The sequence below is a fragment of the Chaetodon auriga genome, chromosome 2, assembly GCF_051107435.1.
Source record: "Chaetodon auriga isolate fChaAug3 chromosome 2, fChaAug3.hap1, whole genome shotgun sequence".
In the NCBI taxonomy this organism is placed as follows: domain Eukaryota; kingdom Metazoa; phylum Chordata; class Actinopteri; order Chaetodontiformes; family Chaetodontidae; genus Chaetodon; species Chaetodon auriga.
Window position 1 is genome coordinate 18,426,097 of NC_135075.1, and position 21,403 is coordinate 18,447,499.

A 21,403-nucleotide genomic window follows, 5' to 3' on the forward strand; every position below is an offset into this window, starting at 1 on the left:
ATTAAAACTTAGTTGACTGCACTTCATAATGTTTTTGATTAAGGCACTTCAGAGCATCACAGGACACAACACGAAGCATTCAAACACGCACTGAACTCGTCACCATTAGCAGACACACAGGGGAGTGAGGGGGTACGTTCAATGATTGGGAAAGATTTGCTTGACTTGTATTAAAATACTGGACCCTTTTTAAGCAATGTGGTTTTTTTATTTACTGATTTTTTATTTTTTTTTTTTAAAAAGGTTTTTTCTGACCTCATCAGATCAGCCGAATGGAACAAATCTGAATAAAGTTAGTAACAAGACATGTGAAAAAACAGCCTCTGATTTTCTCACTGTGAAACACTGACAGAATGTTTAACACGATACCTTTTTTTGGATGAACAATGTTTTGACTGACTTTTGGTTGTTTTAGATGAAGCTAAAAGGAATCCATGAAAAACAACAGACAAAGCTTAATATGCCAATCATGTGATCAAATACAGGCACTCAATGGAGTGAAGAAGATTCAAAAATATATAAACTAATGGATTTGATTGCTCTCCTTTTTTTTTTCCTTTTTCTGTATTAACATTATGTTTCAAATGAGCAAAAGCCCTCCAATAAATACAAAATAATGTACCTCACAAGCTTTAGGCCCAGAAAACACGAGGTAGAAACAGCATTCTAACTTTATCACATAATACAACCCCAGATGATATCTTATAATACTGATGGTGTACAGCACCCTGCTGACACGCAGAGAATTTAAGACATTTCAGAATAGAAATCTTCCCTGACAGCAGTGATTATAACATTATTAAATGAAATGGTCCGTTTATCTCCTCCATCTCACCTTGAGGGATCTGACCTTACCTGAAAGCAAGTTCACTCTCAACTGCCTCCTAAAAGTCATGTTTTGTATCAAAGCAGAGTCACTGTCTCCTGCTGTGAGTGGTGGCTGGCTGATCCGGCTGCAACACAGTCCTGATGCCACAAGTTCTCTGCCAAGCAGTTGAGGAGAGGGGCTACGTCACCCAGCCCGTCACTGACCTCCCCGCCCATACGCAGCACCGGTAAGCTCCACGTCTCCTGGAAGTTCCTCACGTCTCTCTCTGCCACATCACAGTGCATGAAAAGGTCAAATCTGAAGGCATCGTTAAGGATCAGTAGAAGTTCAGAGAATATAAGCACATGCCTTCTTTAAATGACTGAACTGAAACTGTTTCATAAAATCAACTTTGCAATGCAACTTTAAAAAAAAAAAAAGGAAGACGAAAGGATACTTTGTGCCAACCACCAATTTCACAACACGACCCACAGACGTCCCAGTCCATTTAGCGATTTGATTCGACAGATCATCAAAGGATGTTCTGTCAGTGAAGGAGAACAGGAAAAGGACGGCGTCCACCTGCTCCTTACAGGACTGGAAGACACAGGGGACAATGATTTGACAAAACATCTGGTGTGATGGTGATGTAGAATAATGTGACTGTGATCCTTTTCCTGTTTCACATTCATAGCTCAATACAATTTTACACATACTGGAAGCAAATGGTCAAATCTACGCAAGGCGTTCTCTCCACAGTCCCACAGCTGCAGACGGAAGAAAAGCACTCTGCCGCTGTCTCTCAGCTTCACTGGCCAATACACCACCACCGTCTCAATACCTGTAACAACAAAAGATAAACTGGGCAAATATTTGTTTGACCTTCACATTGAAGCATTTTTAACTGTATAAATTACTCTGCCCTATCGGTGAAGAGCAAGGAACCAACCTGTGGTTTCATAGTGCATGTTAGGAATACTCAGGCCTGCAAGACGTGCAGCAAGAGCAGTTTTCCCAACACCACTCTTGCCAGAGATGAAGATCTTATAGTGAACCGTGTCCACAGCTACATGTGGGGGCATCACGGGGGATTCCAACAGACCTGTAAAACAAATTTAACCATCATATTTACTTTTGTGTAGTACTGTCGGTTATTGATCAAAACTTTCACTATCATTCAGTGAAAGTAAGGTTTACTTTCGCTGTCAACATGCCTCTGATATGGAGTATGCTGTATGCTTGTTTGACAGCATGGAGTCATCAGCGGTCACCACAAATGATTTTAAACACTAATTAACACCCACGTGCTACAATGTATAATCTACAAGCATCTTTTTTTTCTGCTGTGGTTTTCCATTGATGTGGTTTTGTCATGTCATTTTGTTTTTTATTTCATGCTGACTGTAAACAGTACACTACTTTTTTTGCATTGTTCCATTTCCTCTTCAAACAACCTAACTCAAACATAAGCCTCATAGGACAATTCAGTATTCAAAATGCAACCAACTCTCCTTCCATCTAGAGGCCATAACAAAACCAACATCAACATCACACAAAAATTAGAGAGCAAATTTACTGAAATATTATGTTGTATAATCAAAGCCTGGTTACAGCGTACATGTACAAATGAAATATACAGCGTTTTAGAAACAGGGAAACCACTGTAATTCAACCAAATTGGTAAAGTCTATAATGTCATACCAAACTTTTTGCGCCTCTTCTTGTGTAAAATTTTGCTGAAATATTCTTTGCTGTCTTTACATCGATGCCAGTCAGCTACTACGACAGAACCGGCAGGAGGAACCTGTGCCATGTTGCTATCGTTAGCTTAGCTATGCCGTTCAGCTAGCATCACACTATCTGAGCTCAGTTTTTACTTAAAAATAGCGGACTGTTGAACCGCAGTAGCACTACAAATACTGCAGACATTTTTTTCTAATCATAAGCGCTTCAACAATAAAAAAAAATGTAGCCGGCAAATTGCATTTTAGGTCTCAAAGTGCCGCAACCTGATGAAAACTTCCGTAAACTAAAACATCACTTGACAACCGCCATAGATACAGCTGCTGCGTGGCGTCACTTCCTCCCTCTTCTTCTTCTCTTTCAGCAAACCTGCTTCTAGATGCATTAACGTCACCTACAGGAGATTTCTTTTAAGTTGTTAATTAGAAGACAACCTTACTTTTCAATAGGCCTTTTGTGGCAGACTTCCTAATATAATATTATGTTTCCTTCTGTACTGATATCACCTCCCTTTATCACGCATCATAGCTATTAAAATATAGTAGCACGTGCTCATGTCTGTGTTTGGTTCATAGTCCAGTTGGGTGCTTGTTTATTCTGTGAAGTATTTTAATGAGCCCTTTTGAGCCCTGTGACACCCCTCTCATACCAACACAGTTTTGATTATTGTAAAAATGGCTTCCTGTGTTAATGATGATCTTGTTCCTCAATACAAGTTTGGACCTCACCTGATAAGAGTTCAGTTAATTGATCATAAGGTGTGTACATTTATTTCAACATTTACAGGTTTCAGTTTGTTTGGCCTTACATGTCACATGATGTTAACAAGACAATGACAGAAAATCACACATTTTAGAACAATTTTTGCAATGTTGTTGGTTTCAAGTACACTGGAAAGGGACTTTTCAGAGAGTACATTAATCTTGAGTTGGTTGATTCCTTCTCCCGCCGCCAGATGTCGCTAAACTCCACCATTTATCAGACATAAGGCTTTCAAAGCACCCTGTGAGCTCTGACTGTCAGGACCCCACTGCTCTCCATGGCCATGGTCACAGATGTGGGGTCCACATTCGACGGTAATTTGCATTTGTGAAAGAAAGTGTTCGTGACTGCGCCGTCTTCTGCCAGCTGCATGACAAGACAATGAGAACATAAGAAGGTAGAGATGATCAGTGTGGAAAAGTTACACTCCAACAATTGCTTTGTTTTTTATCTACAGCCAAAATTTAGCTTAAGTGTGAGAACTAATTCAGAAATCAAACATCAGGCTTCGTTACTGTTTTGTGGTGACTATTGCAGATTTTCTGCACCAGGCTGACCTGCAGGCCTCACCTTCTCAGCATGCACCTCTATCAGGTTGTTGGAGAATGTGACGATAACATCTTCTGGAGAAAATTCGCTCACATCGACCGTGAACTGCAAAATGTTTCCAAAGACGTGGATCTTCCCCGTAGGACACGAATGGCCTGAAACAGTCATTTACAGCTGGTAAATCTCTCTCACTAATTTAAGTGGGTCGGACTTGCTTTTTAAAATGAAAAACTGAGCACATCTGTCCAGTTTTATTTACCTGACCTGTAAATTTATTTTCTTGACTGGCCTCCAGAGGTAGTGATCCTGAATCTTCAGAGGAAATACCCCGACCTTTCTCCATACAGGCTGTAGAGGTGGACTCTCTCTATCTAGCTGACTGCATCTACTGTATGGAACCCATAGAGGTCATTCTAATCTAGTGGGCTCTCCCTGCTGTCTGCTGAAAGTGTCACCATATAGGCCTCTTTTATAGTCCTCTGAGTGCACTGGAACATGACACAGATCGCAGATATTCACTGTGTGAGAAATGTTGTTGAACTGTTTGTCAAGGGGTCCAAAATGTCTCGCCGCACCCCTCAGTGGGAGCGTTTGAGTCTTTGTGTTTGTGTGAGAAAGGGTGTGGAGATGTTTCTGTGTGGAGGACGAACCTATAATTATCAGGTGTGATATTAAAGAAACTGTCATTCGTAAGTTTAAGCCACTAAAGTGACAATATGATACAATTAAGTAGCTTTTAGATCAAATTTATAATGTAATTGGGCTTTTTAAGGCTATGACAGTAGGTCATCACAGAAATGACACTGTACTAATGAATTTCCAGCAAAAAACCTCACAGAGGGGGAATTTAACATACAGTGGCTGAGTGACGGTGTATGATGGAGCACAGTTGTGTGTAGGTGTGACATTCTGCTGCACCTTGGCAAAGTCACCGAGGTTAATCAACTCCATCTGGATGACAGACGTCACCAAAACAAGTTCTGTGAGGCTGTAGTGCTAATTTGAAAGAAAGATAACAGATAGAAGTTGTCAGAAGAAAGGCCTTTCAGAGGAGCCGCTCATGTTTTGGGTACAAGAGTGTTAGATATGCAAGGTAGTACGGCACAGGTGCTTTGTGTGAGGATGGTGTAAGCAGACCAGTCACTTGTGAGGTTTAATATCATATCGAGTGTCGGGTGAGCGAAGATGTGAGAAGTGAGCTCCAACAATGTGATGAACAGTTTTTCTCGTTTTATTTGATTGGAGTGTTTATAGGTATTGTGCTGGCAAGCCGTTCCTGCAGTGAGTTATACAAATCCAGACCGGGCCTCCATGTTTCAACAAAGGCTTGAGAGAACCCTGTGAGTATGTAAGTTTTTCTGTCTTTAAGAAATACGTCACATCTTTGACCCAGTGAGGAAAGGACGTAGGAGTGCATGGCTTCCATTTTAAAGGGATCGGATGTCTCACAAGGAGTGTAATGAAAGCTGTCACCACAGAGGCTTTACTTGGAAAGAGAGCACATGATTCCTTTGATGTTAAGCCAAAGAGGGAACACACTGGGTCAGGGTCAAACTGGATTTCAAACATCTCAATGAAAGCTTTCAAAATACAATACAAAATACAATAAAACTAATTTAAGCCATGTTTAGTGGACACGTTGATCGTCTGTTACGCTAAGATCGGAGTTCAGGATATTTTTACATTTTCAAGGACAAACTTAAATTTTGACTTGGTGATGGCACGTGATGAGAAGTCAGGGGATCACTGAAGTTCACCAAAGTGAATTTTACTGCAGTCCTTTAATAGATGACAAGACCTTTCACTACCAAACAACGTCTGGCAGCAGTAGAGGAAAAGTCAACAGGTCGCATAAGTCATCATGGTTCATCATCTGGGAACAATGAATGTCTGAACTTCATGACAATTCATCCAACAGTTGTTGAGAAATCTCAGTCTGACCTAATAAAAAAAAACAATCAGTCTGGTCACAAGGCAACACTGATTTTATTTAAAGACAAAAATACACAGCCTGGCAAACATGAGCCGTATCAGAGTTATTTCTCATGTAACAAATGACATAAATAGACAATAAAATAAATATTAAATAAAAATGAACAGTTGTATTAAGACATGATGTAAACATGTTGAGGAAAATGCATCGTGTGATACGGAGACTAACTATAAAACATAGAATGTATGATTCTTTGCCCTGAGTGGAATAATCATCCCAAATTTAAAAGCAAGCCTCACTGGTCACAAAAATTGTAGAAAAACAAAGAGATTTAAGGATCCAGACACACTGGCAGGATTAAAGTGAGTGCTTGGAAGAAAAAGCCCTTTATCATATAGAGCACAACATATTTCAGTCATTCCGTAAGTACGAGCCAAGCACTCTCACATTGTCTCACATTTTGCACTTAGAAAAGTTTCATTTACTACATCACTTGTTTATATTCAACATATAAAACATTTTTACATAAAGATAAATTATTCATCTTTTGTTCATATCATAAAGTACATAAGTGTTTTTGATCTCAGTCTTCTCTGAGTAGCTTGGAGGATCCTCTTCAGTCGTGCCACACTGCACCACAGAAAAGACAAAAAAAGGCTGCAGCGTAGCTCAGTTTCAGCCCCCACCTCAATCCTCCTTGTCCATGAGTGAAATGGCATGGTCGGTCAGTGCACTTTGATTTGAAGGAATGCTTAGATCACACGGCAAACACGCTGAGGGAGCTGGTCTCATCTTTCAGGCCCAGGATGCTGTATGCTATCCTCTTCATGTGACCGGGCAACCGCACTCCAATATTCCTGATGTCTCTGAAAGGAAAAGATAGATGATTCGTTTTGAGTGTGTTTTACACAAAGAGATCACAGTGGTACTTGTAGAGTAGTGATGCCCAACTATGGACTCTTATACCGTAGGAAAGATTGAGGAGTAACTCAAATAATTTGAAATTAATATCCATATACTGGTAGTAAAGGATAAATGGTTAAATGTTCAGTTTGTCACTGCAAATGCTAATAGTACAAGTGTCCAAATATACTGATGATTAAATTGTCTGAAAATGTAATTTTTTAGCATCCAGTTCAAGCCAAATGGGCACATTTGGTACATTGCAGATGGTGCTGGTGAAAGATTGCTTGAGCTCATGTGACAGGGCTGTAGCCGTACATGAGACAAATAAGGCTGCAAACCGCTGCTGGAGAAGTTATGGCAGCAGAGAATGAGAGGAATGTTATGGGCAGAGGCAGAGTGGAGTATTTCTGCATTCACAAACTGGATAACAAATGTTCAAGCTGAGAGCTCAATACTCTCTCTGTGTTACTACAAAATGTGGCCCGGTGCCAGTTGAATCAGCGCAGCGTGGCAGAGCTGCACCTGTGCCATATGTGCACTTACTCATGCCTCAAGGCGAGCACCTGCTCCATGGTCGTGATCCCAGCGCGAGCAAAGCTTTCGCTGTACTGGCTCATTTTGATGGACTCCAGCCACTCGGGCACCGATCTGAACATGGTGCCGTCACAGCCGCTGGTGCTGGGCAGGCGGATGGACACGCTGTGAGGAACAAAGTACATTTGGATTATTCATCACTTGCTGTGATTATATGAACACTGAGTGTGTGTTTCTTTTAATTTAGTCTGTTTTACTTTGTTACCAAAACTTGAACCTGAATAAAAGTAATGTTCATACCGTGGATCAAAGTCAGCGATTGTTTTCAAAGACTCTGGGCTTCGGAGCAGTTTCTCCAAAATGTTGACGATGTCTGAGAAGCGAGGTCGTTTGGAGCGGTCGTGCTGCCAACACTGAAGCATGAGCTGGTTGATGGCGGATGGGCAGTCCATCGGAGCAGGAAGCCTGAAGGACTCGTTGATAGCCTTCATGACCTGAGGAAGAAGCGGGGGCAGAGTGGAGGAAGCGCTTAGATCCGAAGCATATTTATGGCTGCAGTGACAGACGAAGCAGTCTGAAAAGTGCTGTGTTCGTATGTTGACAGTAACAGGTCATTTGAAGAGGATGGGGGGAACCTATACTGGATGTCAGGGAGATTTCTCTCACCACCTACCCAGCACAGACTCTCAGTGGTTACACACATTAAAGTTTGACCTGCACAGGCCAAAACAATCCTTCATCTCAACCGTACGAGCTGGAAAGACGATGTGACAGTGAAGCATACCTCATGGTTGCTCATGTCCCAGTAGGGCCGTTCTCCAAATGCCATGACTTCCCACATGACAATACCAAAGCTCCACACATCGCTGGCTGAAGTGAATTTCCTGTATGCGATGGCCTCTGGGGCAGTCCAGCGGATGGGGATTTTACCTCCCTGACAGAAGAGAAACATTCACGAATCATATTTAATGGGTGAATCGAGTGGAAACAGAAGGTGCTGAAAGACCAACACTTTAGATTAGACACTTGAGAGTGAAAATACCATTAACAGTCTGGCCTTTATTTCTAGAAAAAAACAAGAGTTGCTCTCTGTTGCTATGCTTTTAGGCTGTGAAATGTTAGACTCACTCTTGTCGTGTAGGTGCCCTCAGCGTCATCCTCCAGCACACGTGACAGGCCAAAGTCAGACACTTTACACTCCAGGTTGCCGTTAACCAGAACGTTTCTTGCTGCGAGGTCACGGTGGACGTAGTTCATGTCGGAGAGGTATTTCATGCCAGCAGCTATTCCACGCAGCATCCCCACGAGCTGATATGATGAAATCTCTCCATCATGGTCCTAAAGGGGAAAAATACATGTTAAATACCTTTTTTTATACCTAATTATTAAGATTTTTAATGTGTCAAAAAATTTTAGTCAAATAGTCAAAAGTTTACTTCTGAAGCTCATTTGTCCTCCTGTTAACAATAACAAACATGCACCTACCTTCAGATATGTGTCAAGAGCTCCGTTCTCCATGTACTCTGTCACTATCATGATATGCTTGACTGAAAATTAGAACAAAATGTTGCATTTAGTGAAAGAAAAGTAGACACGCAGTTGAAGCAAATGAGCCATGAATGTTTGTTTGACTTGTGTCTGAGGCCATCAACTCACATTTGGTGACAACTCCCTCCAGGCGGATGATATTCGGGTGCGAGAACTGACCCATGATGCTGGCCTCGCTCAAGAAGTCCAGCCTCTGCTTCTCCGAGTACCCCGGCTTCAGGGTCTTGATGGCCACAGCCACCTCCCCTCGCACAGGAGACTTCATCACGCCACGGAACACTTCCCCAAACTCTCCTGATGGGCAGACGGACAGCAGGAGGAAACATTAGAAATTGTGCTCTGACATTTGATTAAATGTAATTAGATGAAATGGAAGATAGGCGCTCACCAACACCGATGACTTTTTGTTTGCTGATGGCACCCTGCTCAATTTCTGTGACAAACTTCTGGATGGCAATGTTCGGGTCCTCATACATGTGTGGATCAACGTAAGTCTTCAGAGGCTTGAGCTGATCTAAGGAGGGAATAATAACTTATAGAACTGTTCCATCTGTAAATAATGGTGACGTATTATTACATGTTCAGAACGGTTTTCTAACCTGTCGAAAAGTAGGGATCTTCAGGTCCTCCCCTGCCACGAGAGCTCAGTCTCCTGAGAGGAAAACACAAATAATCACTACAAGGACTAAACAGAATACAGACTGGCTCTGAGGTAATTGCAGGTCAGACTCTGGTGAAAAAGATCAAGGCTGTACTTAATCGCAGGACTGCCTATTACTGATAAACCCTCCCTGAGCCGTCACACCAGAATATCCTTTAACAGTTCAAATAGTGCACAGGCTTGTGGCACATAATCACACAGTTTGCAGGCCTGTAGATGCCATTTATCTTGTTACCAACCGTTTACGCAGGAGCAGGACGGCCACCACAACAAGCAGAATAACTGCCACTCCAAAGACAGCTCCCATCACCATGGTGGAGTTGTTCTGGATCTGAGACTCAGCTGTGCAAATCATAGAGAGGAAAACATTTATCAACTCAAGTATGTGACATTAAAGTTTATATTAAAGGGCAGTAACTATTTCATCTTCCCTAGACTCTAAGGCTGCTGTTACCTAGTGGTGAAGTATGGAACTCGTGCTCCACGCTGTAGCTGCCAGGGCTGCCATCAGGACTCATCGCCTGCACCCTGAACATGTAAGTAGTGTCTGGGGTGAGGTCGTTAATCTGGACTGAACTTTTCTCCAAAATCAGGACTGTGTAGGTGGTCACATCTCGCTCGCCATCGTCATCCTGTGAAGAGGAAAAACGTTGTTTTTTATCTTAACCAGAAAATCTGTGAAGATTTCATGCAACAACCTCAACTCTGAATTGAGGGGAAGGAGAGACGAAAGAGTACAAAGCGCTCTGTCTTACTTTTCTGCGGTACATAAGCTCATAGCGGTGATTGATGTGGGCTGGAGGCCTGCGAGACAGAGTCCAGGACAGAGACAGACTGGTGGGGCTGCGATCATCCAGATGGATCATCGTCACCTTGGGGGGATCTAACGGTCGGCGAGAGACAGAAAGCAAAATACTGGTTAGTGACTAATCATAGTCTTTGGAAGGACATTTGGAAATGAAAGCCTTTGGGACTCAGTGGGTCAGACCGAATTCCTCTTTGTGTAGTAAGCCTTTCTTTTTGTACAGTGGTTTTTACTGACAATATTGTATGAAAAAACGTCTAAACCCTCTTAACTCCGATGGAGACTCCAGACCATTTTTGGAAACTCAAAAGCTGTACTTCAAACTGTTTTATCACCTTCACAGTTGCTGACTTTTTCTAATTTTGTGAGAATTGCTTACTCATAATATTGAACAGATGACATTTCAAATATCTGCTCCAGAAAATGACAAATTACTTCTGATTGTGGCCACAGAAACTCCAGCTGAGAAAGAGGATTAAATACAATGGATTTTCACATGCTCTATACCTGTGGTTGGTGTTGAGAATAACTTCTCGACACCACCCAAATCCAAAATAGGTGTGTTTGGATATCTGGTATTAGAGTTATATAACAGTTTGGCAGTCACACCTCTCTGGGGTTTAATTAACTCCAAACATACGTAATGTCTCTGTGAGGGATAGCATACTGTGCATTTGGATGTCTGTGAATTACTTTTTGGCCAACAATTTGATAATGGACAGCTCATCGAAACATAGGAAACATTAAATATTTAATCAATTTGAATCAAAGCAAAAACAACAGGCCTGTTATGTGATCGAGCTCACCTGTATAGTCCAGAGCAGTGGTGATGCTCGCAGTGGGCTTCTCAGTGCCAAACTGGGACACGCCGCTGTGAGCCTCCACGGTGAACGTGTAGTTGAGATGAGAATCCAGGTCAGTAACGACGACCGTGGCGTCCTGCAGGTCTGTAGAACCTGGCTCGAAACGGACCTTCTCACCGCAGGGGACACACGAGGCCCCATCGCAGAGCTCACACACCACACTATAGGTGAGGTCACTGCGGCCCCCGGTCACCAGCGGTGGGCTCCAGGACAGCTGCAGCCTGCCCTCTGCTGACAGTGTGGTGGAGCTCAGGTCATGAGGGGCACTAGGTGGAGCTTTGGGAGGAAGTAGATGACACAGAACAGTTAGTCTGATGTCCTGACCTGCGTCTCATGAGCTAAAAGTTGATTTTGTAATAGTTCTAGTAATATGACAGTTGGGGGGTGTTGTTACCAGAGCAGGCTGATGAAGGAGGGTCTGAAGGGGAGCGGAAGAAACCTTCCTCACATTGACATTCAGTGGCGCCGGCATCAGAGGGCTTGGTGTTATCAGGACAAAGCTGACAAAACTGGCTCGATACAAATGGCTTGAAGTAGCCTGGTTTGCACGCTGTGTGAGAGCAAGAAGGTGTGTGTTAGTTTAAACATGTCATACAGGGCTAACTGTGAAACAGACAAACACAGGAAGGAATGACTGATCAAAATGCAAACAATGAAGCTGTCTCTGTAATACCAGTCCCTTCCACCCGGCAGGAAGCATTCGTTGCGACTAACCTATAATCACTGAGTCTTTGTGTGCAGAGGAATGAAAAGGGATTTCCCTGACTATCTGCCTCCACTCGCCTTTTTCGCCTGAAGGCCTAATCTCAGGTCGCACTGCCAGTGTCAACCGGATGACAGAAAAGCACTAAATCCATCAGGTGATCTGATCTGCCTTCCCCCTGTGAACTCTAAGTTCATATTCTCTGGCAGATAATATTTCTGTTTTTGCCAAAGGAAGTGGCACCTTGGACACTGATTGTGGAGTTTTGTGATGGACATCTCAGCACACAGATAAACAGCCTTCCAGGGCACTGAGGTTAATGAACGTGCAGAGTGGACAGAAACCAGGGCGCAAGAGCTACTATTCAGTCTGAAAGCTGATGTTTCCTCCTTTTCTTCCTTCCTTCCACTAACCCCTGACACCCGTCGCAAATTACAGCATCCAAGGTTGAACAGTTAGAGGACAAGAGAGTCATGAAAAAGGAAAAGCTGCTGGACAAGTAAGATTTTCAGCGTGTTTATGGAAACAGATGCACATTCTTTCTGGGGTGATGAAGGGCTCTAGCACAGTAAGAAAAAAAAAACCCTTTAAAAGAATGGATCTTATGAAAGCTCTCGACTCTGCTTTCATTCTGCTGTCTCCCTCGGGAGGAGCCTTTCATCTGGTTTCTGTGCTGGTGGCTGGGAGAGGAGGTCGAGTGAACCCTGAATTAAAGACGTGGTCGCGTTACTTCACCACCGAGGCAGAAAGACCTTTGCACTCCAAGTATTGCCGCGGTGGAGGAGAAGGAGCAGGTTGAGTTTGAGTAGGAGGGATGAAGATGAATAGATGGACGGATGGGGGATGGGGGCAAAGGTCTGGAGCACCAACAGAAGTTCTCTCTGGGGAGTCACTTGGCGGCAGTGGGGGTGTAGCTGAGGTCTTTTCGCATAAGAAAAGGGGGCCTGCCCATTTCATCTTGAGCCGGGGCAGCAGGACCTCTGTCACGTACCAAAGAAACTCCAGCCCTATTCATCTATTGTCTCTGAGATTGGACAGAGTGGTGCCATAAATATGTTGCATTACTCATTATGCAGCTTGCAAATGGTGACATGTGTGCAATGCATGAATGCAAACATTGTTAATGCAAACTTTGGCAAAGATGGATTACTTTGAATTTGAGTTTTTAGCATCTACAAAAATGGCTGAAATATCATTTGATCCAAAACTTTTATTCAGCTAACTTCTATCCTAATTGTCCCGTGCTCCTTTTTGACTACAGCACACATGTGAAAAGGACTTGTGTTCCGCACCGGTGCATCTGTTAATTGAATCTGTTTTTTGCTCTTTGTGTCGGCCCATTGTTCTAATGAGTGGGAACATGGATTAGGGAGCTCGTTGCGTGTGTTAACCACCGGATGAAAGAGCAAAGGGAGGCAAAGTGGGGCATGTCATTGGCTAACAGCTGTCCTGTTGCTCCACTAATCCTCTTGACTAAATTACACTCCACACCTAACTAAGCAGCCACGAAGCTAACCACCCTCATGCACCAACTGTCGACTCACTCCCCACCCTCTGACTTCGACCAACGACAACCTGCTTATTTGTGTCAGTCAGCATTCCTCCTCATCTCGCTTTACTTCCTTTTCCCACAACAGTTGGGCTCTTCAGTGGAATCCACATACCGGCCATGAGTCTCTAAGGAGATCACTTTCTCTTGTGAACGTAAAATTGGAAATAAGGGACAACAGCATAATAATTGTGTTCTAACTTATGTAATGAAACATGTTTCCTGAATCCTAACAACCAGGTCATCCTCCAGACTTTGGAATCAGTTTTTTTTCCACATCATAAATATTTCCTGTCTTCCTCAGCTAACTTCCGTTTCAGGTGTTCGACTCTGAGTCTGCCTGCGGTCAGGAACAACAAAGACGGAAACATTCCTCTGCCTCATTTCCTCCACGCCTTGCTCTCTTGTTCTGCCTTTGAAGCATGGTGCTTATCTATCAATTACTCATTCGGTCTATATCATATCATGAAAAAATGTTTGTCCAGTTCCCTAAAGCCCAAATGAACTGAACAACAGTCCAAAACATAAAAGATATTCAGTTTAGAGTGATATGAAACGCTGAAAAGTACAAAACCCCCACAAAGAGAAAGAAGCAATTCATTTCTGTTTTGGTAGAAAAAGACGATTTAAACAGCGAATCAATTATCAACAGAGTTGTCAATTAATTCTATGTTCATCAATTAATCTGTCAGTCCTTTGATCCGGTAAGAATGTCTCACTTATAGGAACTGGCTCCAAGTAGACCAAACTCTGCCAGTCAAGGTGACTCGGACCATCAGGAGTCATAAACCACAGCCTGACTCAGTCCAACCTCTGATAGGCGTGTCGGCTCCATCCCTGTAATCTGTGGTTCCTGTCGCCTTAGCAACTCACACAAAACAAATACTTGCGAGCAGAAGACACACCGCTCAGGTAGTCATCCTGACACATTCACACGGCCCTTCCTTTAGTCACCCAGCGCTGAAGGTGACGCGAGGGTGAAAGAATTCCTTTCAGAAAACCCCGCACCATACTGTGCCCTTCCTCCCTCCTTCCTCTTCTCTCCATACCCTCTCTCCTCCCACGCTTCCTCCAGACAGTTCAGCACACCACACCCGAGAATGCCAAAAGACCAACTTCCACACAAACAGCAGGAGCACACACGGTATGCACGCCACAGTTATGTCTTTTACTGTACACATCTATTTGTTTTTTGCACATGTACTCGCAGGTCTTTCTCGAGGGCAGCGCATACTGCAGAGTTTTTACATTCTTAACCTTAGTTTGGGTGTCATATGAATAGACAAAAAACCTTCAACAGTATGTTCCCAAATTGCTTTTACTTTAAAAATTATATATGCTTTTGTTTTTTAAATCTATGTACAGTAGCTATGAATATCTAAAAGTTTATCCTGATGTTCCATTACACAACAACTTTTTCATACCACACACTAAAACCTCACAGTCTGTGATATGCACTAATCTTTATAGTACCATAAACTTTAAATTTGGAAACTTAGATAGCTCCTCAGTTTCTACTGAGCAGTAAATTGTGGGAAGGCTATCAACAACATGTCTATCAACGTCGCATACTGACATTTTTAAGTAAACTGTAAAAGCGCTATATAAATACAGTCCATTTACATCTTTGAGTATGTGTTTGTCAAATTTCTAAGAAACTCCACTTAGAGTAAATGTGTAGTATAGAACTGGGACACAGCTTCTTGTACTGTACTTTGTCACCTCCAGCCATTGACCTATTCATAAAACGGTGCCTTAGCCCAGCCCCAGTATCCTGAGAGAAAGGCAGTGGAAAGAATGCGTGATTACCCAACATGTCAGGAGATGAGGCATTGATGGCAGACTGTCGAAATATCCTCAGTGATTTGGATCTACAGTATATCACATGGAGCAATATGTGGTTACCTAAAAATCTAAACCAAACAAACAGGTTCATACAGTGCGTCCCATGCCCAGTCCTGCTGTACCTGGCCTACTTCAAGACAGATATGGAGTGCTTTTGTGATCCAAGCAAGCCAGACACAATTGCATTCCTCTGCGCTCATTCCTCACACCTTGCCAAAGTAGTGGTTGGAGGTGTTTCATTTACTATAACTCACATGGCAACACAAACATGTCTCAGTTGAGTGCGTGGCGTATTTCTGGCAGTGCTTACCTTGGCAGGAGTCCCCAGTGGTTTCATAGCCAGCCAGACACTGGCACTGACCCACGGGAACCACCCATTCTCCCTCAGCTGTGCAATAGATGCGTGGGGTGGCCTGACTGATGGCATTCTCCACACAGGCCCCCTCCACCTCCCTGAGAGCATCCGCCACAGTCTCTGGGAAAGCTGCCAAGCTCTGCACTGTGGATGGGCATGTCTTGTAGAACACTCTGACAGACAGCAGTGCCACACAAGCGCCCATGTCCTGAAAAGCCAGGTAGAAGCCCTTTCTAGAGAGCGGCCCCACAGTCCTCGTCTCTGTGTTGACTTTTAACACGCGACCCCGTGTGACCTCATCGGGAGCGATGGTGGCCACTTTGCGGAACTGGCCTTTACGGAAGTTGGTTCCCACGTCAGCATCAGCCTCAGAGATGAAAAGGTTGAAGGTCTCTTTGCAGGCGACAGAAGCCCCTTCAAAAGTGTTGCAGTCTCGCACAACGAACCGGAGCTCCACAGAGACACGCGTCGTACCCGGGCGCCGCTGGATGAATGTTGTGCGTAACCAGTTATCCTGATCAGTAGAGTCTATGCTACAGACACTGTAGGTATAGAAAAGTGAGCCGTTCACTACTGTCTGGACTATCTCCCACTGTAGAACAGAAAAAGACAAAGAGAGTGGAGGAGGATTAGTTTAAGGGGCAACAGTCACTGGTACCAGCTACAATAATGAAAGGAGAAAAGGCATTTTTTTCAGGGAATAAGTACAGGGTTCAATGGCTTTGTTCCTGCCGAAAACCAGTTTTATTGATGAGACACCTCGCCTTTCATGCTGAGTGAGAAGCTCATAAAGAGCAGAAGTGAGCTGAAGCTTTTTTTTTTCCACAACTTAAGATCATTGGCCTGAACATGTGCGGTGCTCACAACGTGTGTGGTTTTCCACTAACACACTAGGGTGCATGTGTGTGAGGACACGCGTAAATCCAGCAAATACTACTGTAGAAAACCAACTAAGATTTATGGCTGTTAAATGAGCTTCATAAGCACAGCGTAAAGGCTTGGCAACAATTAAGAGTTTTTAAGAGAGGGAAGCAATGACGAGTCGAAAGATTAAAAGCCTCCATTCAACATTAAAATGTGACACTTCATGTGTTAACAGTACTGGTGTGTTTCAGGGAATAAATCACACTAACTGTTAGAAAATCATGTAAGGCACAATAGTATAATTAGGTATATTTCCACAGTTTCAAATGAGTCATTAGTAGCTTTAGATAAGAGCAGCTCTTTATGAGGCAACATAGATCATTTAAGTCTGTGAGTTTCATAGTTCCTCTACATTGTGGCCACATTAAATACTGAATTTCTGGCCTTTACTTCTTATTACCATCCAACCTCTATTGTCTATTTAGACAGCTTATACTTCATTTATAAAATACATTTCCTGAAGACCATACATTCAAAATGGTCACCCCTGCTGCAAACTTGAATACACTTTGAAAGCTTGATTAGAACAAAGCCACCTTCGATCTTTGAGAAGAGTCACAAAAGAAATGTAGGCCAAAATTTGGAAGTGGGCATGTCCTGTTGCTTTTTTTAGATGGAAAGCCACTGAACTATAGATAGAGGGATGGTTCTCCACACATGGACCAGTCTTTCTGTCTCTTTTACTTATGTATTTCCACAACTGTACAGATCACCTCGGTGCTGTTATCTCTGGATTCAGAGAGGAATGACAAGGAAAAATAACCTTGAAATTGAGTTTTATGGTTTAGTGAAGGAATGAAAACAACCCCCGGTGATTTTGTAAAAATGCACCTCTGTACTGTAAATTTAAATGTAGGTTAAACCATGACATTTTAATAGCATTCATAAGTTTTTTATGAAAGGGTTGCGTTAACACAAGACTAGCGGAGCTCTGCCAAACCTCATCGAGCTGCCACTCATTCCATCTCTCCCAGGGAGCTTTTTTAGTGGACTGGATGAGCCAGAAAGAGGCCTCTGTTATTATTAAGTAGTATTCAAATTCTCACACCAACTTATCTTCAGCAGCATTTCATCCATTTCTAGACTTACACAGATAAAGACGGTTTCAAGTCTTGAACCTGAAGTCTTAAAAATGCCTGTTGAGGTATAAATACTCACTCCGTTCTCATATGGCAACGTCAACCACCCCAACTCTGATCCTGAAGCGCTCATATCCAGCAATATTTCTACAGAGACGAACAGGAAAAAAAAAGGATGTAATTACAACAAGCAAAAAAGCAACTAATGACACCTGATGCATCAAAAAAATGTGTGTGTGTGTATAGCTCTTATGAAAGCTAAATGTTTTCTAGACTTAACAACAGATCTTCTGTTTAATAGGCTGTTAAAGAGCTAGAAATGACTATCATTTGACTGTACAATTGAATTCGCTGCCTTGATCTCGGGGCCAACAGCTTTATGGGGGGCACATGCCATGCTTTGACATTTTAATCAAGCATGTCGGTCTGATTCAGGACTTCATTGACCGTGTCCTCCAGGCCCAAGATACAGGACCAATAATGTCTGAGAAAGGCGTGGGCAGTTAAAATTGCCATGACGAGGGCAATACATGAATGTGAACCACAAGTGCAACGAAAAAAGCTGACATGTTAAGGCACCTCACAGGTGGCCCTTAACCCCGAGCTGACAGGGTAAATACTAAGTAATTCGTTTAAAACGACTGGTAGGTTACATATATACTTGAAAAGTTCGACCGAAGAAGTACCGAACTTTTCGACCATATAACTCATTCTCAGTCCCTCAAAGACAAAGTTAAAACAGGAAAGGGATACATTCAGTACAGACATTCAACAAATTGTCTTTTACTGGCTGAAAAACAAAACAGAATAAATGTTCCGGAGGAATTTTCAGTTGACAGTGCCAAAAATTTAAAAACGTAAGTAAAACTTAAAGCAGGCTATCAAATTCCAACGTCCTGACTCATGAGGTGCGGTAAAGTTAAACTACACTTTTATTTCTTTTAACACAACGCGTAAAAAAGTACTCACGTTCTTTCGACTGGAGGCTGGTAAATACTTGGTTCATAAATAAAAACAAAAATACGTTGACCGGACGGAGCTCCATGATTCCACACAACTTTCTTTAAAAAGTCGTGGTTTTATGTCCCAGCAGTCTCTCGGCTGTCATCCGTCTGTCCCACTGACTCCACCGGCTGACTGAGCACGAGCTCGCACACCATTGAGAAGCAGGTGGCGTCATCGCCCCGCCCCGCGCCGCGCGCTTTGGAATGTCGAGGTTATCCAAATATGGTAGTCAGGGGGCGGGGCCACATCCATTTGACCGCACCTGTTTCATTGAGAAGGATGTGGGCCTTTATACACTGCGCAGTCACTGTATTGACTTTTAAATATTTGTTTAATTGATTCATCAATATCAAATCAAACTCTCCTTTAGCGTTACGTATATCCTATTTACCGGACACATTTGCATATTTTTATATTAAAACTCAGTCAGCAATAACTTATGTTATCTACAAATGATGAATTAAATATGTACAGCATATTTACTGTATGTTCACTCCTGTGCAGTAGGCCCATTTGAATTTGTTCATAATTTACAGAAACAACTGACTTGTATATAGACAATGTATGTTGTTGGCCATTGTTGCTTTTTATATACAGCATTTCTATTTTATAATAGTTCTATTTTTTTTCTATCTTTGTTCAGCATTATTGCCTTTGTTTTTACTCGTGTGTCTATTGCTGTCATTCCTGTTAATCTTCTTGTAGCTATTTACCAGTAAGCAACTTAAAACTGGAGTGGAATTCAAACAGCTCTCAGCCACTAAAGCTGATTGATTTTAATTCTGATTACCAAATGAAAGCTAAATGCAAAGATAAATGTCAGACAGTGATAGAAGTACACAGATCTATAGCTTAGGTAAAAGTAGAAATACCAGAATGAAAAATACTATTTAAATAGCCTATTAATGCAGAATGAACCCTCCCAGAGTGTATTTTTATTTATAATCTGTGGTGGAAGAAGTATTCAGATCTCAATTATTACAACAGTGTAAAAATACTCAATATAAAAGTCCTGCATTAAAACACATACACACATTCATACATAGCATCAGTAAAAATAAAATATACTTTAAATATCAAGAGTTTAAGTACTCATTATGCACAATTGCCTTGCGTTGTATTATTATAGACTGTATACATATTTGTATTATAGATGCATTGTAGTAGTAGTTTAATATATCAAATCATCATTTTTTTTAGCAGTTGATCATCTGTTTTCTACATAACATTGTATTCAAAGTAACTAGTTACTGCAAGTTCAATGCAACTACCATAAATTTGTACTTAACTACTTCAGTAAACATAATTACTTACTTTCCACCATTAATAACCAGTACGATTGTTCAAAATTCAGTAGTAATGAAAAGATTAAAATAAATATATTTCCAATCTGATTTTCTCAAGGACAGTAAAGATTTGGGCCAATACAATGACTTAGTGAATGCTGAGCATTAAGTATTGTTAAACAAAGTGATATAGAAAAGATTTTTCGTGTTTCAGTTTTTCATTTTAGTTTTTCCTGCAGTTGCATCATACTGTAGTGTTGGTGCTCTGCCTTGTGTGGGAATTTAATTAAATCTGGAGCACCAAGCTATGTCATAGCATAGATGTAAACAATCCATACTAACACTCTTCGGGTGCACTTGCAGTTGGTGTTCAAACATACATTTAGAAACCTTCCTGAATGTTTAGTCTGTGCTAGAATCGCTTTTAACTGGTCCTAAATATTTCAAACAATAAGTGTGAGTAATACAGTACAAATATGTTTGGACTTTTGCAGCCTGTCAGTGTGAAAGAGTGTTTAAGTTGGGCAATCTTTTTTTGATGGTCCTCCAAGTAATTGCCTGAATCCTCCACATCTCGTCCAGGACTTGTCTTTCCCACGACTGGTAAAGGAGGGGTCAAGTGGGGGGGGTGGACTGGTATGAATATATGACTACTAATGAGACGCTCCTCATAAAGAACCTTACAATTTGGGTATGAATATGTGACCACAAAGAAGATCTGACAATAGCATCACCTAGCAACTCTTATCTGCAGGAATTTCAGAGTCAAGTCTTGCACCGTGTACTTGGAAAGAAGAGCCCCTCGATCTGAGAGCCAAACACAGTCGGCCATCCTGACAAAGACCCCCCAAAAAATCAACTGAAGAGGCAGACATTGTCTTGTCCAACGCTACCATACACGGACATTAATCATACAACAGACAGAGTGAAAGATGTTGGTGAAATAATAGATTAACAAGTTAAGTGTGGGTTGAATTATGGCTTTCTGACCTTCAAATGACAACCACTTCAATTGCTTACAAACACAAGTTGTAGTTTAACATGATCATTTTTATTCCAACAGGACATTTTCACCCTTGAGAAGAGAAGAAGAAAACTGACACCTTCCTATTAAATCGATTCACTGCACTTTTCTGTTCTTACAAAGAGATTTCATTTGTGGTTTTAAAACATTAACTGAAGAATTTCTGGTTGAACTGTGTCTCTAAATGTGATGTCATATTTTTAACACAATTATCAAGCAGAAAAAATGTCAGTTTAAAGTCTTATTCAAACTACTATTTGTCATCTTAAGCTTCCACCAATATTTGCTGTTGATTGTTCAAATACCAGTTCCTTCTTGCAAACAAATCTTGGTTTTATTTTCTCCTGAGGGGAAAAAAAATTGCGATCTGCTTTTCAGTCCCACAAAGACATGTTTTAATATCCAGGTATTCCTCACTTTCAAATGATCCGCCACACTTTGTTTTGAGTGTGAACTGCCACTTGAAGGAAACTTCCATCTTAAGCACTCAAGCAGACCTTTCTCTCCCCTCTTTATTGGTT

The 21,403-nt window shown here is 41.9% G+C and overlaps 2 protein-coding genes across 2 annotated transcripts; both read right to left on the minus strand.

The window, feature by feature from the left end:
* Nucleotides 1–6: 6 nt before the first annotated feature.
* Nucleotides 7–2,880, minus strand: cplane2 (ciliogenesis and planar polarity effector 2). Its single transcript, XM_076748602.1, has 5 exons — nt 2,510–2,880; nt 1,758–1,910; nt 1,525–1,649; nt 1,266–1,405; nt 7–1,126 (listed from the first exon to the last, which is right to left on the minus strand). Exons 1-5 carry the CDS (start codon nt 2,619–2,621, stop codon nt 904–906), a joined length of 753 nt encoding a protein of 250 aa, XP_076604717.1. The 5' UTR covers nt 2,622–2,880; the 3' UTR covers nt 7–903.
* Nucleotides 2,881–5,831: 2,951 nt separating this feature from the next.
* epha2a (eph receptor A2 a) lies at nt 5,832–18,706 on the minus strand. Its single transcript, XM_076760103.1, has 17 exons — nt 18,537–18,706; nt 17,647–17,714; nt 15,520–16,156; nt 11,507–11,662; nt 11,056–11,388; nt 10,200–10,327; nt 9,899–10,076; nt 9,684–9,786; nt 9,383–9,435; nt 9,172–9,297; nt 8,892–9,077; nt 8,721–8,782; nt 8,364–8,573; nt 8,020–8,169; nt 7,536–7,729; nt 7,245–7,400; nt 5,832–6,661 (listed from the first exon to the last, which is right to left on the minus strand). Exons 1-17 carry the CDS (start codon nt 18,610–18,612, stop codon nt 6,553–6,555), a joined length of 2,925 nt encoding a protein of 974 aa, XP_076616218.1. The 5' UTR covers nt 18,613–18,706; the 3' UTR covers nt 5,832–6,552.
* Between the last annotated feature and the right edge of the window lie 2,697 nt (nt 18,707–21,403).

Coding starts and splice junctions, on each gene's coding strand:
- cplane2 (XM_076748602.1), bottom strand. CDS start 2,621: ATGGCACAGGTTCCTCCTGCCGGTTCTGTCGTAGTAGCTGACTGGCAT. Junction 1,650..1,757: donor CATGCACTATGAAACCACAG/GTTGGTTCCTTG, acceptor TTGTTGTTACAG/GTATTGAGACGGTGGTGGTG. Junction 1,127..1,265: donor AAATTGGTGGTTGGCACAAA/GTATCCTTTCGT, acceptor CGATGCCTTCAG/ATTTGACCTTTTCATGCACT.
- epha2a (XM_076760103.1), bottom strand. CDS start 18,612: ATGGAGCTCCGTCCGGTCAACGTATTTTTGTTTTTATTTATGAACCAA. Junction 8,574..8,720: donor CTCTTGACACATATCTGAAG/GTAGGTGCATGT, acceptor TTTCCCCTTTAG/GACCATGATGGAGAGATTTC. Junction 8,170..8,363: donor AGGGCACCTACACGACAAGA/GTGAGTCTAACA, acceptor CTCTTCTGTCAG/GGAGGTAAAATCCCCATCCG.